This window comes from Narcine bancroftii, chromosome 5 (assembly GCF_036971445.1).
Source record: "Narcine bancroftii isolate sNarBan1 chromosome 5, sNarBan1.hap1, whole genome shotgun sequence".
In the NCBI taxonomy this organism is placed as follows: domain Eukaryota; kingdom Metazoa; phylum Chordata; class Chondrichthyes; order Torpediniformes; family Narcinidae; genus Narcine; species Narcine bancroftii.
Window position 1 is genome coordinate 243,464,281 of NC_091473.1, and position 23,432 is coordinate 243,487,712.

At 41.5% G+C, this 23,432-nt stretch overlaps 1 protein-coding gene across 8 annotated transcripts in view; it reads left to right on the forward strand.

The window, feature by feature from the left end:
• srgap2 (SLIT-ROBO Rho GTPase activating protein 2) overlaps positions 1–23,432 on the forward strand; it is a 182,245-nt gene that overhangs the window by 70,828 nt on the left and 87,985 nt on the right. For 6 of the 8 annotated variants that reach the window (XM_069941877.1, XM_069941878.1, XM_069941880.1 and 3 more), the window contains 2 exons: positions 17,132–17,327; positions 23,118–23,280. In XM_069941877.1, coding sequence (XP_069797978.1) covers positions 17,132–17,327; positions 23,118–23,280 — 359 coding nt within the window. Of the gene's footprint in view, positions 1–5,353; positions 5,397–6,318; positions 6,425–17,131; positions 17,328–23,117; positions 23,281–23,432 lie in introns of those variants that run through there. The other 2 variants (XM_069941884.1, XM_069941881.1) reach the window with 2 other exon arrangements.

Sequence of the window (23,432 nt, forward strand, 5' to 3'; positions counted from 1 at the left end):
CATTTTGAAGGGTGGGAGGAAACCAGAGCACCCACAGGAAACCTATGCAGACACGGGGAGAATGTACAAACTCCTTACAGATAGCACGGGTTTCAAATCTCAGTGCACTAATCGCTACGTTAACTATGCCAGTTATTATTTCACCAAGATACTTGGCGAGAAGGGTTAAATTGTGACAAATGTGTTGCATGGTCTCGGGTTGTATTTCTTTGCTTGTAGAAGATTAAAAGGTTATCTAATTGAGATGATTAAAGAATTTAGTAGGGCAGATAAAGAGAAACTATTTCCTCTGCTGCGTCAACCCAGCACAACGGGGAGTAACCTTAACATTAGAGTTTGACCATTTGGACCTTGTTAAAAAATATTTGTACTAAATTTGGTGTCAATTTGGAACGCTGTCCCATGGATCAAACTGCAAAATTGCTCTTGTGAAAGTTCTTTAAAATCATTTTTTGATTGACTCTTTGCTAGTCCTGCCATTCATATCTGCACCCGTTAATCCATTAAGGGATTTTTTTTCCTTCAAGCAATACTATTGTGGGACAGTGTTCTATGAAGGCATAGAAGTGGTATTAGGCCATTTGGCCCATCAAGTACTCCCCACGATTCCATCATGGCTGATTTACTATCCTTTTCAACTCCATTCTTCTGCCTTCTCCCTATAACCCTTGATTCCCTTCCTAATCAAGAACTTATCTATCTATCTCTTAAAAAAAATACCCAATGATTATCCAGCTGTCCATGGCAAAAAATCCCTTGATTCACCACCATCTGGGTAAAGAAATATCTCCCTAACTCTGTTCTAAAGGGATGTTTTTGTATTCTGAGGCTGTACCTATGATCCCAGACACCCCTACCACAAGAAACATTCTTTCCACATCTACTCTATCCAGGCTTTTCAGTATTCCATAGGTTTCAAAGAGATCCTCCTCATTCTTTTAAACTCCAGCAGATGCAGACCCAGAACCATCAAACCTTCTCATATGATAACCCTTTAATTTCAGGAATCATTCTTGTGAACCTCCACTACACCCTCTCCAATGGCAACATATCCTTTTTAGACAAGGATTCCAAAACAACTCACGTATTATCTGACCAATGCCCTATAAAGCTTCAATTTTATTTCTCTGCTTTTATATTCTATTCATCTTGAAATGCTCACATTCCATTTGCCTTCCTTACTACCAACTCTATTTGCAAGTTAACTTTTAGTGAACCTTGCATGAGAACTCCCAAGTCCCTCATTACTTCTGATTTCTGAACATTACCCATTTAGAAAATAGTCTATGCCTTTATTCCTTCCACCAAAATACATGATCATACACTTCTCTACACCCTGCCCCATCCACCATTTCCTTGCCCAATCTCCTAACCTACGTCTTTCTACAGTCTCGATGCTTCCTCAACATTATCTTCTCCTCTCTTATCTTAGTTTCATCCACAAACTTAACCATCTTTCAAGCTGTCATTCCAAATATGACTGCACTATTCAGTTGTTATCAGCAAGATTAGAGCTTTTCCTACTCTACACATTTGTTCTCCATCATCATTAATGAAATTGTGTGGCAAAGCTTCAATGTAATATTCTTACTGTGATTTTAATGAAAATTGTTCAGTGGCAGATAATGTATCACACTCTCAAAGTTGCTCAGTAATATATCCAAATTACTTCTCAAGGGTCTACCATCCACAAGTACAACCTTTTTCTATACAAACTCTCAATATGAAGGCCTATATTCTTTTGCAAAGATTACTCACTATCATATTTTATGGACACAATAATATCAGGTCAATGCAAGAGATACCAAAGACATTATTTGATATCTTCCTACTCTCCCTTCTCTGTCCATTCTCTCCTTCCCCTTGCCCACTCTATCTCTCATCGCATGTAAGATCTGTTCCTCTGCACTGTTTCCTCTGTTAATTGCATTCTTCCTCCTCATCTGTACAGAATCCTTGCCCCTTCCTTGCCCACTTCCACCTATGCCACCTGATTTTACCATTGTCATTTAATTTGACAAGAATGTAACTTATTGTTGATGAGGAATAAATGTTGACCACATAATTTGAATAACTCTTCATCTTTTCAAATAATGTCTTTGGTATCTCTTGCATTGACCTGGACAAACATAAAGTGCTACTGTTGCCTTATCTTGGATGTGATCCGTGATTCATAGCAAGGACATTGCAAGGTGTAAGGTAAAACATCATGAGATGGGAATGTGTAAGGAGTTACCCTGTACAGGGCTGTAACAAGATGTGAATGCATCCTTGTACTTACAAGATAAGAGAGACATTGATGGATTGAGAGGCAGGAAGCTAGCAGGGAAAGGATAGCAACAGTTTTAGTCATTGGACAAGTAATGATAGGATGATGTTCTAAGCACGTATCCAAGGGTATAAAAAATCACCATTTTGCTGATAACGGCAGAATGCATTCTCCGACTAACATGGTTAGTTGCAAGTGTTACAATCCGGTAATAAAGAACAAAGAACCCTGATTTCGACTCAGTCTGGTGTTTGTCTCACTCATTCATGAACAAAGCAGACCTAACAAAGGACACTGTAGAGTGACAATGCTATGTTCACATTGAGTGCTCAGGTCACCGATGCACTGACTGTCTATTCTTGACCTTTTTTGTTGAAACATCGCAGTTTTGATATAGTTGAGTGCCTCCTCGGACATTTTAGAGTACATTCCTGTGAAGATGCCACTTAAGCCGTACTGAATAATGTTGTCAGGTTTTTTTCCTTTTACGATAATATACTTTTTCAGTCGTCTTGGAGTAGTTTTACTTTAATTCCAAAAATTTTGCTGAACTTAAGTTCCATAGTCCTTTTAGTCAGATTTGAACTAAAGCCTCTTGATTGTTCAAGCTTGTATGTACAATTAGATGACAAACCAACAAAATACTATGATCTAGGGATCATAGTGCAAACACACAGTACGTCCTATAACATAAATGACATATGTACATAGTGCTCCAAAATAAATATAAATAAAGATAATTTACAAGTTTTTAGGGTTGTTCAGTATTACAGCCTGCAGAAAGCAGCTGGTAGTCCTGGTTTTATGCTCCTGTACTTCTTCCTTGAAGGTAGTGTCTCAAAGATACTGTAGGCTAGATGGTAAGGGTCCTCAATGATTCTCTGAGCCCTCTTTAACCACTGTTTCCTGATGATATTGTTGAAGGGAGGAAGGGAGACCCCAGAGATCTTCTCAGGAGTTTTAAATCACCCTGCATACTGACCTCCCATATGATCCTTTTCAGTTGCTATGCCACACTAAGATGCAACCACCCAGGACACACTCTATTGTGCTCCTGTAGAAAATTGGTAGGATGGTAGCTGGTAGCCTTGCCCTCCTCAACCTCCTTTGGAAGTGTAGGCACTGTTGCATCTTCCTAACTAATAAGGAGGTGTTGCGAGTCCAGGATAGGTCATCCTTTAAATGGACACCAAGGAACTTTATGCTCCTTTATCTCTCTCTGCAACAGAAGCATTTTTATATAGTGGGGAGTGGTCCTTCACCCTTCTGAAGTCCACAATCATCTCCTATGTCTTCTCCACGTTGAGAAGCCGGTTGTTGCTTTTGCACCACTGAACTAGCCTTTCAACCTCCTCTATGTAAGCTGACTCATTGTTGCTATGAGGCCAACTACAATTGTGTCATCCCCAAGACTGATGATTTTGTTGGAGCTGACCCCGGTTGTGCATTCCTGAGTTAAAAACGAATACAGCCCTGAGGTGCACCAGTGCTCATTGTGATGGGGCTTGAGGTTTTGCTGCCAACCCAGACAGACTGTGGTCTTTAATTAAGAAGTCCAAGAGTGAGGGGAACTGAGTCCCAGCAAGGACAGTTTATCTATCAACCTCTGGGGTATGAATGTGTTGAACACCAAGCCTGTCAATGAACAACAGACTGGCATATGAGGCACCATTCTCTAGGTGGGTCAGGACAGAGTGGAGGGTCCTGGCTGTTGCATCATCAGTAGATCGGTTTAGACGATAGGCAAACTGGAATAGGTCCATTGTCATTGGTAGGTGCGCTTTGATGTGCTCCATTACCAGTCGCTCAAAGTGCTTCACGACTGTGGGTGTCAGTGCCACTGAACAGTTGACATTTAATCCAGCTACCATTGCTGTTTTGGACACCAGGATGGTGGTAGCTGCTTTGAATCCCATGGGAACAATGGACTGCTGGAGTAGATATTGAAGATGTCCATTAGTTCCTCAGTCAGCTGGTCCACAAAGACCCTCAGCATCCAACCAGATATGTTAATTGATCCTGCTGCTTTGTGTGGGTTCACTCTGGATTGGATTCTCTTCACCACAGCTGTGGCTATGTAGGGTGCCTGGTCCTGGTTTGGGGGTGGGGGGGGAGGGGTGAGGTGACTTTGATCAGAACCTAATTGTGGTCTTAGCAGTGGCCAACTCCCACTGACAATGTCTACCCTCATTGATTTCCATCAAATGCATAGGCCCTCTAACGCAGCCAAAATTTGCAATGGTGAGCTCCACTTAACTGAAGTAATGAATAGCACACTTTGTCTATGCTAGACTTTCTGAGGAACTGTTACCTTTTGATCTCTTATCCAATGTTAAGATTGTAGCTAGCATCGTCTTCAATATACGTTGTATATGTGCACAGGTTCTATTGTGTGACCATAACTATCCAATTCTTTCCTTCATTTTGTTTTTTATCTTTTCATCAGTGTATAAATGGTCGAGATTGTTTTTTCTGGTCCCGAGAAGCTACAGACTGAAAAAGTTTTTGCAAATTCCCTTCTTGTGCTCCTTTTGTCTTACTGTGGCTCAACTCCTTCTTCCTTTAAAGCTTTTAGAGATCATCAAAGCACTTTTGACATTCCTAGACCCTAACCCCAGTGAGGTAATCTGTTTTTTACTCCCCATAACATTTTCTTTGAGGTTTTTGAAATCTGATCTATCTATTCAATTTAACTTTCTCTATGTCGTTGCATTTAAATACTGAATGCTCATTATCTGTGAAACATTGGAACTCAATGAACATCCAGTAGCACACTGTATAAATTTAAATTCTTTCAATTCTGCCCTTCAGTTGTTAACAAATTCCACTGAAACGTGCATCTCCTCAGAGTATGAATGCTATACCAAGACATATTTCTCCCATTTGTAAGTAACCCTTTCCATCTTGCTGTACAGTCCAAAGAAAGCAAAATAAATCTTGAGCATACCGTTTGGAAAATAAATCAAAATTACTGTGCACTCAGTTAATTGGGCTACTCTAGTCACTGGTTCACTGAAACGACTGATCCAGAAAGGGAGCTGGTCAAAAATAAACACATTGGCAATCGCTGTCTTTGATTTTCAGTGCCAGAGATGAAGGGTTGAAGGAGTCCATTTTCATCCATCTGGTGAGTTCTAAAATTGGACAGACCCAATAAATTTCTTTCCCTACCTATTAACCACCTTCTTTACAAATGTTTCTATAATCTCAATGTATGGTACTGATTGACCTTCATCTACATCTTTAAGTAGAGCATTTAAATATGGACTTTTTATCTACGTTTTCTCTTTGATTTCCTTCCCTGCATTTCTGCTTGATGTCAACATCCATATTGATCCTCTCTTCAAACTTGGCATCACTGCCTCAGGGTTTAACTTTGTGAATGTTCTGTTCAAATTTATCAAGGCCAGCTTGCATTTTGCCTAAAACATATGGCAGTAGAGAATATATGTGAGCTCCAGAAGGAGATTAAACTGATAAGTGTGACCAATGGGGGAAGAGCATACATTTTGAATGGAAAGGCATTAACTGGGATGGGTAGCATCCATAAGAGGGTAAAGGAGTACATGGGTTGTGAAGGGAGATGAACTAAACCGGCAGAAACCTTGATAGAGTAGACTGGAGGCAAAGTATAAAAGGATTCATTCTTCATTTTTATGTCCTAAGGTTGTTTAAAATTCTTTGCTGTCTTGTTAGGTATCACTTAATTCAAAAAGAAATGTGAGATTTTTAACTTCCCTTTATGACTTGAGATTTTTTTCCACCCTTATACATTTCAAAATGGGGAAAATTTCCCTGGGTTTTCCCAATTACGTGCTGAGATATTATTCTGAGCTGAAATCAGCTTAACGCTGGCACTTGTAACTGAATTTAGATATGCTTGCTGCACAAATTTAGTTTCAAGAGTACTCTGGGTCTGTTAATTTCTCACACCAGCTGCTCATTGAGGAAGTTGTGATCATGTGGTGAACAAGAAACAGAAACAGTGGTAGAACAGCCCAGAGAATGTCTAAAATAGTCATCAGGTCACCATGTTTGTTCACTTTAGAGTTTAGGTGTGTTAGAGGGAAACAACAGCAACGGCTGGATTCTTGTGGAGACTCAGAAGAATGAAACATTCAGGGATAAAGACTGTGTATATACGTTTATGTAAAGGTATTTAAAACTTGATATTTTTTTCTTAGCAAAATGGGCAATGGTCTAAGCCGGTAGAGGAACAGATTCAATCGCAACTTTTAAAAGGGAATTTAATAAATACCTGAAAAACAGAACATTTTGAAATGATGGAGAATGTGCAAGGGGGAGAAGGACAAATTGGATAGCCTTTTCAATCTTTGCCAGTGATTTTTTTTCTAAATAGCACAGCTGCAGCACATCTCAATGTCTGAGTTTGGGTTGAAGTGTGAGCTGTCTTGGCCACAATCAGCTTTAATTCCCTGAAGACAAGAACTGCATGAGTTATATGACACTTCAGAGACTTTGCTGAAATCTCAGAAGACTGTGTCCATCTACAGCTGTTTAAAAAAATCTTTTCAATTCCTTTACCATCACTGTTTCAGCAAGATGCTAAATCCTGCCAAGTTGAAAAGATTTATTTTTGCCATGAGCAGCTTCTATGAAGTATTTTGAGACTTAGCCAGAACTTTTTTATAGAATGGTAAAAACTTGTGAAGACATACATTCACTCAATCGAGCATCCTTATATCACTGAGACGAATAACAAAACTTACCCCTGTTTGGATCACCAGATCTCTTGACTTCAGTAAATTGTTTGACTCGGTGTCCAGGGGCTTCAGAGCCACTTTAGAGCCATATTCTTGGGTACAGCCCAAGAAGCTGCAAAGGAAGTCAGATTACAACAACTGCAGATCTATAGGGATCCGTTCTGGGACCCTGCTTTTTGTGATTTTTATAAATGATCAAGATCAGGGATGTCAAACTCAAATTCACGAAGGGCCAAAATTAAAAACTTGGACTAAGTCGAGGGCCGAACTAAATATTTATTGAAAATTTTCAACAACATCTGCATGTTTTCTCTTCTTTCAACATATGTAATGTTAAACTTTTTCTTATTAAAATAAATGTTTAATAATAGTTTTGGATAAACTCTTTCATTGTCATTGTCACTGGCCCATTTCCTTTGGAGCTCTGAAACCGTGCACATGACGAGTCAATGAGGGATGATTAAAGCAGTGGTCTTCAAACTTTTTCTTCCCACCCACAGACCACCTTAAGCAATCCCTTACTAATCACAGAGCACCAATGGCACAGGGACGCGAGTTGAAAGAAAAAGGTTGAGAACTGTTGTATTGTGGTAACTCCACATCTGATTAGGTTAATTGTTAGGCAAGTGGTCAGAGAAGGACCCCCCCTCCCCCAAACCAAGAAAGGCTTAAATCACAGGAACAAAATAAGCTTCCGTCTCACTGCTCCCAATCTTACACACAGTCCTGATGTGGAATGTGGGGTCGCAGCTCCACGTTCACCCGAGTTCAGGTGCTGTCTGTGTGGAGTTTGTACGCTCTCCCCTTGTCTTGGACCAACAGGTCGGTCGCCTGACGAAGACACCCGAACCCCCCATTGAAACGCCGGCGTGCGGGGCGGTGGAGGAATTGGCTGAGAAGAGTGCGTTGCTCCCACCCCCCTCCCATGGTTGGAGAGGGATTAAACTACGATCTCACGGCGCCGGGCTCGTCTCCAACAAAAGGAGCGGGAGGCAGGGTCCGCCGCGCACGGAGTGAGGGGGTAGGCATCGCCAACGAGACGTCCGGTCCGGCGTCGCCGCTGAAGCGCAGACCCAGCGAGGATGGTCCCCAACTCCAGCCGCGTCTGTGTGTCCGGGAGCCGGGCGGGCTGAGTGCGGCGCTCCGATCCCTGGGATTTGGGACTCTGAGATCCCTCCACATCTCCGGCGTCTTCATTTTCACCTTCAGTGTGCATGCGCTATACTGGCGCGGCGGCCAGCGGGCCAACTCTAATATATATTTAATATGATCTTGCGGGCCAAATATAATTATATCACGGGCCAAATTAGGCCCACGGGCCAGAGTTTGACATGTGTGATCTAGATGAAGAAGTGGAAGGCTGGGTCAGTAAGTTTGCAGATTATACAAAGGTTGGAGGAGTTCTGGATTGTGTTGAAGGTTGTCATAGGTTACAAAAGAATATTGACAAGGTACAGAGTTGGGCAGAAAAGTGGCAGATGGAGTTCAATCCGGATAAGTGTGATGTGATGCATTTTGGAAGGTCAAACCTGAAGCCTGAGAACAGGGTTAATGGTCAGATACCTAACAGTGTGGAAGAACAGAGGGTCCTTGGGGTCCAAATCCATACATCTCTCAAGGATGCACCACAGGTTTATAGGATAGTTAAGTTGGCCGATGGGATGCTGGCCTTCATTAGTCGGGGACTGAGTTCAAGAGTTGAGAGGTCATATTGCAACTCTACAAATCTATGATGAGACCACAGTTAGAATATTATGTTCATTTCTTGTCACCTCATTATAGGAAGGATGTGGAAGCTATGGAGAGGGGATTTATCAGGATGTTGTCTAGATTGGAGAAGGTGTCATATGAGTCAAGGTTAACAGAGCTAGGACTTTTCCTTTTGGAATGAAGAAGGATGAGAGATGAATTTATAGAGGGCAACAAGATTTAGCCGGCACCTTTTTCCTAGGGTGGGAGTTGCAAATACCAGAGACTATCTGGTCAAAGTGAAGGGAGGAAAGTTTAGGGGAGATATCAGGGGTAAATTTATTTACACAGAGATTTGTGGGTGTCTGGAATGTCTTACCTCAGATGGTGGTGGAGGCTGAACCATTAGGAACATTTAAGTGACTAGATTGGCACATGGATTAAAGGAAAATAGAGGGTTATGCAGTAGGAAGGGTTTAGTTTAGTTTTGTTTTGGTAGGAATCAGTGGGTTGGCACAACATCGAGAGCTGAAGGGCCTGTACTGTGCTGTCATGTTTTATGTCCTATGTTAATATGATCAGCAGCTTTCAAATCTAAACAGAAAGTGGAATTCGCCTGAAGGAATATAAAAATTAGAATTTCCTGATTGAGCTAACAATACCTTTGTAATTTGCAGCCTTATTCATGTCAGAACAATCAATTTTTTATTTCAAATATTTGTCATAACAGCATATGATATCATCTTGAGGGTTTTTTTTGTAATTGCATAAGTAAATTTAATCAGTATGTTATGAACTGGTGATATATTGGGTTTTGAAAAAAAAAATTATTGGAAATAAGAACTAACTAAAGCATGATTCTGGGGTCAAGGCCAAGATACTGAAAGAAGTTGGGAACATTTTTCAATGAACAAGCAAGGTGAAAACACCTTGTAGCATCTTAGAATAAAACTTGGTAAAACAGTAACGTCATAGAACAAAATTTGAACCAAGCCACAAAAGAAGTGTTAGGATGCTTGACAGATCTTGAGAGATGTATTAAAGAAGAAAAGAGTAGCCTGGACACAGAAGGGTTTAGGGAGGGAATTCTAGAGCTGACAATACAGCAGTGGTTCACAACCTTTTTCTTTCCATGCATATACCACTTTAAGTAATTCCTATGTCATCGGTGCTCTGCGATTAGTAAGGGATTGCTTAAGGTGGCATGTAAGTGGGAAGGGAAGGTTGAGAATCACTGCTCTAGACCCAATTGTTACTGAAATATTTTACTTGAGAAAAATTGTCATTGGCCTATTTCCTTTGGAGTTATGAAACTGTGCACATAACGAGTCAATGAGGTACGATTAAAAGAGTGGTTTTCAAACATTTTCTTTCCACCCACATACCACCTTAAGCAATCCCTTACTAATCACAGAGCACCTATGGCATAGGGAATACTTAAAGTGGTGTGTGAGTGGAAAGAGAAAGGTTGAAAACCATTGCGATACAGCCATCAATGGTAAAACTAATAAAATAAAGAATAATTAAAGGGCCGGAATGGGAGGGATCTCAGAAGGTTGTGTGCACCAGAGGAAATAAAGAGAGGTGAGATTGTGGAATAATTTGAGACACAACTCAAGCTGTTGCTTAAATAAGCCCTAAATATATCAGCGAGCTGGGGTGGGTAGAAGGATAGTATAAGTTTGAAAATGGAGAGCAGTTATGAGTGAAAAGTATATGGGTAGACCAAACAGTCTAAGTTGGGAGAGTAAAAATCTAAAAAAAATTCTCATTTGGAATAGAGTAATAGATTGAAAGATCAAAAGGGTCAGAGGTGAAATAGTTCAATTAAGAGAGGATTAGATTAAAAATCTAAATGTCCCATTCAATTTTTAATTTTGGTAGTTTAAGGACACCACCATGATGTAAGGAATGAATTGGTAAACAGAATAAAAACATTGTTTAGAGTCATTAAGCATCTAATGCAAAGTCAGACAATGTGGGGAAGTGAGAATATGTGGTCATGGATAAGTGGGGCAAAGTTCCCTTCAGCATCAAATCTCATATCAACGTTGTGAACAACATTCTTCCAGTTTTATAAAGTTGTGAAACAAATGGACAGAGTTGAGCAGAAAAGGAGCCGGGGAATGTTGCTTCAATCTCTTCAATATTTACGTAGGCTTATGGCAGACTAACCTCTTTTTGTGCTGTTAAGGGGTTCATAATTCTATAATTGAGATAATAAAATTGAAGTTTTTTAAAATTCAATCCTGTCATGTAGAAATCACTTACGTTTTGAGTAATTTGCTCAGTGATCTCAGAGGTCAGTTAAATCTGTTATTTAAATCTATGCTGCCCAATTATACCCAGATTAACCTACAACCTCATACATTTTAAGGGTGGGAGGAAACGAGAGGATCTTGAGGAAGCTCATGCAGACACAGGGAGGGCATAGAAGCTCCTTACAGACATTGCCGGATTCTAAACCAGGTTGCTGGCGCTGTAATAGGGCTACACTAACTGCCCCACTAACCATCCCAAACTGTAGGACTAGCGTATTTTATGAACCCACATGTATAATAAAGGCACTTTCTTCCCCTAAAGAACATTTATGAAACATAATTTATTGTCATTGGGTTATTTCAGAACTATTTACCCAAATCTCCCAAAGAATTTTGGAGATACATTTTTTTTTGTCATAGGATGTTGGTAGCACTCCATTTGTTGCCTGTCCCGAGCTGTTGACCTCAGAAAGCTGGGCAAACTTAAACTTCAACAACATTTTTTGTATTCATGCTCATGATAGAGTTGATAAGAAATTTTGCAATCTTCACAAAACATCGCTTCAGCTACGCATTAAGAAGGACATGAGGTTGCTAGTTCAAAGAGATATACCAGGATGTTCCCTGGATTGGAGGACTTTAGTTATGGGAAGACATTGGATAGACTGGGAATGTTTTCCCTGGAATGAAGAAGGCCAAGTGGTGACCTGATGCAATCGTACAGTATGAGAGGCATAGTGTAGACTGTAGATTGTAGAAATCTTTTTTAATCACAGTAAGGGTATCAAGAAGGAATAGGTTTAAGGTGAGAGAAAAGATTTTCAACAGGGTTTGGAGGAGAAAGCCTTGTTACACTACATATGGTTGATATCTGGAACGTGCTCCCTGAGGAATTTGTGGAATTGGATACAATTAGTGCATTTGACAGGCATGTATGCATTTAAATAGGCAGGAAATGCAGTACGTTTCCAATTATCTGAAACGCTCGGGACTGGACACATATCGGTTAACTGCAGAATACTTGTATCAGTCATCACCGATCCCGACACCTCCCCACCATCGTCACCACACCTGCCTCAGCACTGAGGACCCGCCTGGATTCCTGACACCTCCCCACCGCCATCATGGAACCTGCCCAGGAGCCAGAGGTTCCCGCTCGGATCCCCGACAAACCCCCACAGCCGACGTGGAACATGATAGGCCTTTGGTGAGATAGGAGGAAATATTCAGCCAGCAGAGAGCCTTGGTCGTGCTTTGCTCATAACAGCAATTTGAATAAAGTTGTGTGAAAGAGCAATGGCGTCACCCAGGATGAAGACCTGGTTGATGCCGTTCACCATTGGGGTGACTTTGTTCAAGTGTCTCCTTATCCCTGCTTAGTAAGAGTCACCTCGGACAGACGGGAGGGTTAATTATCTATAATGTTATTTTTCATCTTTTGGGCAGCTCTGTGGAGGGGGAGGAACCTGCAGATACATCAACTGTTAAATGTTTTCAAAGAATGTGACTGAAAATATAGTAAAATGTTTTAAGGTTTATATATTCATGCACGTGAAGTTTCTTCAGTGTAAGTACAGGTACAGTATTGTATTTTTATCTTTTGTCTTTTAAACTGTTTATTCTTAATGCAAGTGTATTAGTTAGGTTTAGAAAGAATAAGTCTCAAGCTACTGGAAATACACTTATTTGACATCTACTAATTCCCATAGTTTTCAGAGACCAGAGGTTTTTACTGTAATTCTATGATGCAGGAATCATAGCCTTTTAGAGATTTTCCTAATTATCTAGTGGATTCTGCCACCTGTATACAGCCCCTCCTTCATATGTCTCAGAATTAGGGGGAAGTACAATGAAGAAGCTTGTCTGAAATGGATAATCTTGAGAGAAGAACTGCTTGGTTCACGTATTTGCATGGTATTAAACAAAATCAGGTGACTTGGCTTTGAAGCCACTCTTGGTAAGTTTATGATGATCATTTGAGCAAATGAGTTGTGAGCCCTGGGACCCTTGAATCACTCCACTGATGAGGAACAGGAACCTCATGATCTAAAAGGAGTGGAACACCAAAATCTGCAGACTCTGTGATTGTAGTAAAAACACAGAAGTTGGAGGGCATGTCAAATACCGCAGGAGGTGCTCCACTTGCGCCCACACCTCCTCCCTCACCATTCGGGGCCCGAAACGCTTCATTTGTGAATCTGAAAGGGTCATCTACTGCATCCGGCGCTCTCCTTGTGGTATCTGTTACATTGGAGAGACTGGACAGAGACTGAGAGATCGCTTCATTGAGCGCCTCGGCTCTGTCTGTCGCAATAGTATGGAGCAATAGTGTGGATCTCCCGGTGGCCAGCCCTTTCAATTCCCTGTCCCATTCCCTGTCTGTCCATGGTCTCATCCACTTTCAGTCTGTGACCACTCACATATTGAAGGAACCACATGATAACAATGTGTATGTTCTCTGACTATAAATCTGAAATATTATCAACACTTCATATTATGTCTGTGCACCCTCCAACTGAATGACATTAACATCAACTTCTCCTGTGTCTGTTTCCCCCATCTTTTCATATGTTTCCTTTCTTCGTGCTCTTTCTCTCTCTCTCTCCCCTTTTCTCTCCATCTGCTTGCACAGAGCCAAAAGCAACCCTCCCCCCACCCACCCCCCCCCATCAATTCCCACTTTTACTCCCTCCTGTCCTCTTATCTATCATATCTATTTAACACCTGTTGTCTGTTGGTCTTTACTCCTCCCCCTTCCCATTCTTCCCTTTTCACCAGCCTTTTCATTAAAGCACTTGCCTGTTTTTTGCTTATACCCTGAAGAAGGACTCAGGCCTGAAACATCAGTGATGCATATTTACCTCCTGTGGACGCTGCGAGACCTGCTGAATTCCTCCAGCATTTCTGTGTTTTTGCCTCATGAACTAAAAATTTGTTGTTGGGAATGAGAAACTTCATTTGCCAGGGAAGATTTAGGGACATAATAATAAATGGAAAAATGTAGAATTTGAAGTGATCTCATTAACTAATCAAATACTTGGCCAGATACTAAGTTAATAGTGAACAACAGCAGTAACTATTTGAGTGAGGAGGTCGCTCACTTCCACATGCAGTCGAAAGGATAAGAAATTGGGAAAGAATATAGTTATTTGCCAGAACTTGCTTGTGGGTGGATGACAAGGGAAAGGGAGAGGTGAGGGCTGACATCTTGCCAAATAACAAATGGTTTGCACATAATGTAATTTTCAAAACATAAAAATGACCTAGAAGTGAATAGAGATGACAAATGTATAGTTGAATCCTGGAAAAGACAGCTAGAACAAATGGACTTCACTCCCTCGAGGACATCTACATGAGGGGGTGTCTTAATAAAGCAGTCTCTATCCTCAAGGACGCCCACCACACAGGCCATGCCTTCTTCACTCTGCTACCATCAGAAAAAAATATAGAAGCCTAAAGACGAGCACACAACCGCTCCCATCAGATTCCTGAATAATCAATGAACCAGACGCTGCCTTACTTTTTGTGCACTTTTATTTTTAAAAAATATTTATTGTTGTAAGTTGGTTTATAATATGAATGTTTGCTCTGTGACGCTGCTGCCTTCACCGAATTTCATGGCTTGTTCATGACAATAAATCCTGATTCTGGAAAGTGACTTTCGTTAGGCGGTTTTGTGTCGAGTCTCTGCCTCTAGGCTGGCTAAATTCGCGGAGAAAATTTCAAACGGCTCCTAAAAGGCTCTTCCTGTGCTGCTTTCATGAAGAGCGGCGCCTTGTAGTATCCTCTAGAGCCGATAGAGGCAGTGCGACTGGTGCTGTGGCACCAGTGGACATTATTCACACGTGCCAGGTGTGGAAAGAGCCCTATAATGGAAAATGGTGACCCCAGAGCAGGTAGGAAAGTTGAATGGGGTTTTTGCAGCCAGTCTTAGTGCCCAGGCAGAAATGCTTCCCTGCCATGCATGCTATCGGCATTTTAAAAATTCTGCTCCTGCTTCTCAGGCTGTCGACGTCACCGTGACGTCATCAGCCCGTCCCTAACCAGCTGCTTCCACCCATCATTCGAAACGTGCCAAGAGTTGTAGGTTAATTTAGTGTAATTGAGCGGCACAGGCTCATGGGCCAAAATAGCCTGTTTCTGTGCTGTATGTCTAAAACAAAACCCTGGTATACAGAATTCAAGCAACCGGTAGTCTCGAGCAACCTGCAAAACAATCGAGGAAAACAAATAAGTTAAAAATATGCAAGCTTAAAATTGGCAAGAACAAGCCAATAGTTTGACAATCACCCAACCATGAAATCTGAAGCAACTGCATTTATCCAGCATCTACCAATCCCCATAGGTGCTGGATATCAGGGGTTTTATTGATGCTGCTTTCACAGAGTGTTTCTTCACTCTATTTAAGAAAGGATTGACCATGTTAGAAGCAGCAAAGCAGAGAAAGTTCACCTGGTCATTCCTGGGATAAAAAGCTTGAAAGTTGGACTTCTGCTTATTAAAGTTTAGAAAAATGAGAAATAATCAGATGGAAACATAAAAATTTGAGTGGGATTAATAGAGAGGATGTTTTCTCTGGTGGGAGTACCTAGAACAGGGCCTATAAGTTTCTGCACTTGTACAAAAGATGTAATTTGGACATGAAGAAGAATTTATTATCTGAGGATTGAGATTCTACTGTGAGCTATGAATGCAGTCATTGAATATGTTCTCCACAGAGATTCAGAGGTATTTGAAGGAGAAGGGAGTTGTTTCTGATAGTTGATATGGGAGGGAGTAGGATAGCGTCAATGAGGCTGAGATTAAGTTACTTTATTTTCATGTTTTTATTCAGTTAGTATTTCAAGCATTTTAATTAATTTTATTCATATTGTTATAACATTTTAACGACTTTGTTTACAGTTATTTGAGTCTGAATTTTTTCTGTATATTTGATCAATCGAGATATCAGAGACTATCAAGCCTAGTGAATTTTATCAGAATGAAACACAAATGTCTGCAGATGCTGTGATCTCATCAGTTGGATTCGGTAGTCATCTTACTGGGCTCTCTGTATGTGGAAGCACAAAAATGCAGTTTTTTTTAAATTTAAAATATTACTTACAGCACAGTAGAAGCCTATTCTGGCCATTTACAAGATCATAAGATGTACTGTAAGAGCAGAAGAAGGACAATCAGGCCTGCTCTGCCTTTTAATCAAGAGCCCCATGACACCCAAATTGACCTACAAACCCCGTACATTTCGGAGGGTAAGAGGAATTCAGGAAAACCCCCAGGCAGACTCGAGGAGAATGTACAACTCTTTACAGAGAGCGCTACATTCAAACCCGCGTCATTGGTGCTGTAACTGCTTCGTGCTCACCGTTACACTAAATATGCCTCCCCAGTTGGTTGGCCAAGTCAGGGATGTGGGACAGGTTTCAACCAATCCTACCCATTTTGTCCACTGAATGCCTTAGTGCTGCCCTCTTATTTAGGAACCAATTTATGGTAAACAAGTATTTTGTGGTCTGGACAGTTGATGTGAAGATGTGTATGAATCTTATCAAGGAAATTGGGCAACTTCTGTTAAATTAAAACTTAAATAAATCTAGAATGGAAAATTAATTTCAGCAACTTTTGGAAAGTTGTAAGAACCTATCTGTTTCCCTAAAAGTCTTTCAGGGAAGGAAATGTGTCATTAAAACATAGCACATTACAGCACAGTACAGGCCCTTTGGCTCTCGATGATGTGCTGACCTCTCATTGTCATTGCTCTGCACATAAGTGACCCTGGAGACACAAGAGTTTTTTTTAAGGTTTGGTTTCCAAGTCGCTTATTTCAGGACCAGTCACGATAGACCATAAACATTGATTACCCAGCAACACCCATGTCTTGTGAGGCGGCACGATTAGCGTAGCACGAGTGACCGGGTTCGAATCCGGTGCTGTCTGTATTCAGTTTGTACATTCTCCCCATGTCTGCATGGATTTCTTCGAGGCACTTGGGTTTCCTCCCACCCTCCAAAACATTCCAGGGGTTGTAGGTTGGTTGTAATTGGGCGGCACGGGTTTGTGGGCCGGAAGGGCCTGTTACTGTGCTAAATGTATAAATTTAAAGTGTAATAAATTTATAACAAAAAGCTGCAAGAGTGAAATCGCTAAGCCTGTTAGAGTCTGAATTAATCTGTTCAATTTTTTTGCTTCAGAAATCCGAGCCCAGCTTCTGGAACAATTGAAATGCTTGGACCAGCAGTCAGAGGCCAGGGTCCAGCTGCTTCAGGATCTACAAGACTTCTTCCGAAAAAAATCAGAGATCGAGATGGACTACTCGAGGAACCTGGAGAAGTTGGCCGAGCGGTTCATGGCTAAAACTAGGAGCACGAAGGATCACCTGCAGTTCAAGTACGTGAGACATTGTTTAATTCCACAGACTCCCAAAGAAACCCATCAATTAAGGTGCAGCTTCCATGTTATTCTCCCAAACCCCCCGACTGGATACTTCAGACCAAGCCTAGTCTTTAAATAATGCTGCTTTCAGCAATGGGATGCGTAAAAATGTTGGCAAATATTTCTGATAGGGCGGCACGGTTGGCATAGTAATTAGCTCAACACCTTTACAGTGCCAGTGATTGGGTCCAGACCAGAGTTCAAATCCCACAATCTCTATAGGGAGTTTATATGTTCTTCCAGTGTCTGCGTGGGTTTTCTCCGGGGGCTCCGGTTTCCTCCTGCCATTCAAAATCCACCAAGGGGTGTAGGTTGATGGGATGTAAATTGGGCAGCACGGATTCGTGGGCCGTGCTGTATGTTTAAACAAAAAAAAATACAGATGGAAGTTACAGTCCATTATCTGAGAAAGTTTGAATTCAAGGCAACGGAGATAAAGAACCATTGCTGGATTAACTCTTAAACTGTGCAAAAGATCATTTCTGATAATGCTATTGTATGGCACATTCAGATATTTTGCAACCATATAAATGTGGTCAGCGTATGTACTGAAGATCTCACATTTCAGGCAGTTTGGCTCAAGGTTCCAAATTTGTTTCACCCCCAAATTTTGGCTTTTTTGCAAAAAAAAAAAAGTACTTTTTAAGTTCAGCTGAAAGACCAATATGCAACTTTCTCTTTGACCTTCAAAGTTGTTTTCACATTGGTCGTTATTATTAGCTTAACATCTCAAAGGCCACGAAGGCGACACTGCAGCATCGCAAGACATAATATTAACTATTGTATCTATTTTTATGTGCACAATCAAACCAAAGATGAGGATGCGTCCCTGAGAAGATTGTGGACGTGTTTGCAGTTGCAGCCTTGCGGGTCTTGTTAGCACTCTGCAAAATGATTTTTCTTTCTCAATTTCTGAACAGTAGCTTCCAAAGTAAATCTTACCCCATTTCCTTGGGAAAACCAGCATGTCAAGGATTAATGTTGCATTCTGAAACTTGCATTAAAAAATAGCTTTATTGAGTTTGCACCAAAAATGTTGATCTTAACCACCGACTCGCTTGAGAAGAATGAGACTCTCTTCACACGATGTGGTTTCGCATTAGCAGTGTAGTCACATGCACGTGACCTGACATTGGCAGAAGATCTGTAAAGGCTGCTAATTGCTTGGGGACCTCTCCCATGATTTCATTTAAAAATATTTATGGATGTAATGTAATACAGATATGCCCCACTGAGCTGCATCACATAACCCATGTTCAATTTCTCCACCAGCCCTTATTCAGAACTATTAAAAATAATTGGGATAATTTCCCTCTCCCCGATTTCAGAAGTAAATAAGTTGCATTTTCACTTTGTTCTTCCAGGAAGAATTCAAGGAAGGATATTTCACAATTTGAATTGTGGAATCTTTGGAGAGCATTGTTCTGAGAACTCCAGAGTCAGTATTCTGAAAACTCTAGGTTCAATTGGAGCTCACAAACTGAGCATATAATATTATCTGTATGATGGTAGTCTTGGGAATTCCAGTGACCAGAGAAGGCTTTTGTACTAACTCTTTTGATGTCTCTGTAACCTGAGATAACATAAGTAGATGTTTTTCAAAAAATGTTTTAAATTTAGACATTCAACCATTTCAGCCCAAGAGTCCATGCCCCCCAATTTACACCCCATTTACCTATACCCCCCCCCCCCCTACCCCGGGCGGTACATTTTGAATGGTTTACAGAGCTATCATTCTTTTATGTACACCATAGGAAGTCACGCTTGTGACACAAATAGACCTGTTATTTTGTTTGACGCTTTAATTCATTACCTCAAATGATTCTCAACGCGTTCACTCTTTCATGACCTCTGGATGCCTCCAAAAACTTTATGACAGATTAGTCGGTAGTATCATTGATATCATGCTCGAAAATATACTGCACCCAACTTGTGCCTGTTAAGGCTTCACTAGCAGTAATCTCCTTTAATTGTAGTGGTTAAGGATTAAGTATTAGTCAGATCTGTAACAAGTTCAAAATACTTCAATAGGATCATTTCCTTCCAGCAGGGAGGGCAGACATAGCTTCTCAACTTAAAAGCAACACTGTAGACAGTGTAAACAACTCTTCTATACTGCACTGAAATGTCATTATTACAGATAATATGCTCAAAGGGGAACTTGAATCCACAACCTTCTAGCTTAGAGGCCAAAGAGCCACCACCATCATGACTGATATCTAAAATACACTGTGTTAGGGATCTGTATGTTGCAGGAATTATTAATTCTCCCATCTGTGCCTCTGTGGTGTGTCTGTGGTCTCAGTTCCCTTTGCTGCTGAGGGCAGATTTTCACGAAACTCATGAGAATGTAAACGTTCTGAGCATCCCCACCTTGTCGCTGCAGCTACGCTTAAGGATCTATATCTTCTGAATATTTAAGTTTTGACCTGTTATCTCTTTACTTCTAGTTTAGTAATGGGAATCTCAAGAGATGGTCAACTGAGGTTTCCAACTCTGATCATTCAGGGGTTTTCGTCAGATGATCTCTTGCGATCAGCAGCCCCCCCTTCTCATACCACCACCGGTTTTTGATCTCAAAACCTCAGCCAGTTAAGAAGTGAATAGACACTATATTTACCTATTCGGATGACTATTAAAGATCAGGCAATAACATCTGTCTGAAAAACTTAGTCAAACATTTTGAGAAGAGATTTTCTTCGTGCATCTCAATAAGTGTCTGGTGTCTTGGTGTTAGATTTTGTTGGATAACCACCCTGTAGAGGACCTGCAGATGATATTAAAGAACTTCTTGATATTGTTTCCCATTATTTTGATTTGAGATACAGCACCTTTTGGGTGATATCCAGGAGCTGATTAAATACTTCAAAAAAAATTACGCAAAATATGCAAGGACTGGACTATTTTGATTTGTTAAATTAGTGTTATTTTACTGATAAAGGATGTAGTCATGAAAGTGTGAATGCAACCTGAAGCCTGCTAGTCATGCTTCACATATTGACCATCTCTTGAGATTCCCATTACTAGACTAGAAGTAAAGATTGAGCATTGGCATCAGAGAAGAATGAGAACACCAAGTTGCTGAAAGCGATCCTCGACCACAGACCCAACCAGCCTGCCTCCACCGCATCCTTCCTCTAGCAGAACTTGTCCTCGCCCTCAATAACTTTTCCTTTGACTTATCCCACTTCCTCCAAGTCAAAGAGGTAGCCATGGGTCCTAGCTATGTCTGGCTTTTCATGGAGCAACCCATGCTACAAGCCTACAGAGGATTAAAACATGAAAGTCTGCAGACACCGAGATTGAAGTAAAAACACAATCTAGAGAAAGTCAGCAGGTCAAACAGTATACTTTATATTGCAGAGATAAAGATACATAGCCAATGTTACGAGGTATGAGCAAAATGTCAGCAGACACCCAAACAAAATGGTGGGTGGGGAACGGTAGGGGCAAGAGGCTCCTCAAGTCTTCTTCTGCTTCATTGACGACTACTGTATTTTGGTGCTGCCTCATGCTCATTGACTTTATCTATTTTGCTGTCAACTTCCACCCCAACCTCAAATTTGCATGGCCCAACTCTAGCAACACTCTCTCCTTTCTCTATCTCTATATCTCCATCTCGGGCGACAAACTCTTGACATTTTCTACAAACTCACCAACTCCCACAGTTACCTTGACTACACCTCTTCACACCCTGTCCCTATAAGGATTTCATTCCTTTCTCACAATTTCTCCTTTTCCGTGGCCTCAACTGCCAAGACGAGGTCTTCCATGCCAGATCATCTGAGATGTCCTACTTCATCAAAAATCGTGGATTTCCCTCCATTACTATCAACTCGGCCCTCACCTGCCTACTCTCATCTGCCCAGGTCCCCTCTGCCCCCATGTGCCACAAGGACAGGATTCCATTTGTCCTCACCTACCACCCCACTAGCCTCCACATCTGTCATTTCTAACACCTACTATGATCCCACCACTAGCCACATATTCCCCTCTCTGCCTTCCACAGGCACTGCTACACTTATGACCGTAGGAAGTGCTAAACTTGCACCTACGTCACCACCATTTGCAATCCAAACGTTCCTTCCAAGTGAAGCAACACTTCACTTGTGAGCTGCAGGGGTCATCTGCTGCATCCGATGCTCTCGTTGTGGTCTCCTCTCCATCAGAGAAACTGGGCACAGACTGGGAGATCGCTTCATTAAGCACCTCTGCTCTGTGTGCCACAATAATGGGGATGTCCCAGCTCTCTCAGTGGCAACCTATTTCAATTTCCTGCTTCATGCCCTTGCCAACAGGTCTTTCCATTGCCTCACGCACTGCCAGACTGAGACCACTCACAAATAGGAGAAACAACACCTCATATTCCATCTGACCACCCTCTAACCAGATGGCACGAAAATCGACCTCTGCTTTCCTTAGCCCCTCCCACCCCATCTATCCCAATTTCTATTTTCCTTCCCTCTCTCTCTCTCTCTCTCTCTCTCTCTCTTGGCTCTTTCATACCAAGCCTCTGTCTGGAGGCCAGCTATAAGTGTGGAGGGAAAAATATAAACTTACTTTCATGAAGCAGCCCTAAAAGCCTACTCTTGCATCGCATTCATGTTGAGCAGCACCTCGTAGCACCCTCCGGAGCCGAAGGAGACAAGTCGACATCATTCATACGCGTCGAGCTGTCAGCGTTTTAAAAATACCGCTTCTGCTTCTAGCCCACCCCTAGCAGCAGCATAACATTCACGCTAGGCAGCGGAGGCTGCACTCTGCCACTGGCCCTGCTCCCGAGAGGGATTGCAATCAGTATCTTGGAGCCGGCCACAGCACATTCATGGGCGTAAGTCTCCCAGCGTAAGGGTGGATAATCTCACCCTTTACACTCAAGCTTTTTGACTGTATGAAAGGGCCTTTTCTCTCTCTCTCTCTCTCTCTCTCTCACTCTCTCTCTCTCCCTCTCTCTCTCTCTCTCTCTCTCTCTCTCTCTCTCTCTCCCCTGCCCCCCACCGCTCCCCTTTAACCTCAGTGTTTCCTTTGACAGAGCCTCCCCCTATCCTCACCTTTCCTGGCCTTTCCATGTCCAATTATCACCAATTATCACCTTTGTCTGTTGATCTGTACTCTTCCCCTTTCCCATTCTTTCCTTCTCCCCGACCTTTTATATCAGCTATGTATTTTTACCTCCTATGGATGCTACGAAACCTGTTGAGTATCTGCAGACTTTCGTGTTTCACTCCTGACTGAAAATTATGAAAAGTTTTGTTTTTGATACCACAGGCAAAACACATTTAAATTAACAACCCTGAGAAGTGTGAAAGGAGCTGTATACAATCAGAATGGTGGTAATAAGGGACCTGCACTGTCAAAACAGGTGTCCTACTGAGGGAGGATTACATTGCTTAAGGGGGAGCAACGTCAATGATGTAGCATTACTGAGGGAATGTTACGTTGCCGAAAATTACATCTTTTGGATGAGATATTAAACAAAGACTCAGTCTATGCTTATTTCAGACATTCAATTGCTGCAAAAGATGCCTCAAATAGAGATAATCCAACATGAAAATCTTTCTACAAGCAACATCTGAAGTTTAATGTAATTTGTGGTAATTCGTCTGTGCAAAGTGGAGTTGACCTTTCAAGTGATTCTGAGGACTTTGGGGACATTTTATTTGGCTGGGCTGTTGTATTGCATAGAAGTTCCTTCTTTATCCTTTGCCCTTTTATTATTTCTTCTGCCTGCTTTATGTTTTACAGAAGGGACCAGAACATTCTGTCTCCTGTGAACTGCTGGTATTTACTGCTCAACCAGGTTAGAAGGGAAAGCAAGGACCACACCACATTGAGTGATATCTATTTGACCAACATCATCCCACGCTTTTCCCAAATCAGTGATGACTCTGTTCGCCTCTTCAAAAAGGTGATGTTCTTCCTTTGGCTGTTGTTGCTTCTCAGAAGTAACATTTTCTTGTTCAATCCAGTCTGGCTCTGTTTTGGTTCAATATTTACATAGAACACTACACTACAGCACTGTATAGGGCCTTCAGAGCCTGATGTTGTGCTGATCTAGGT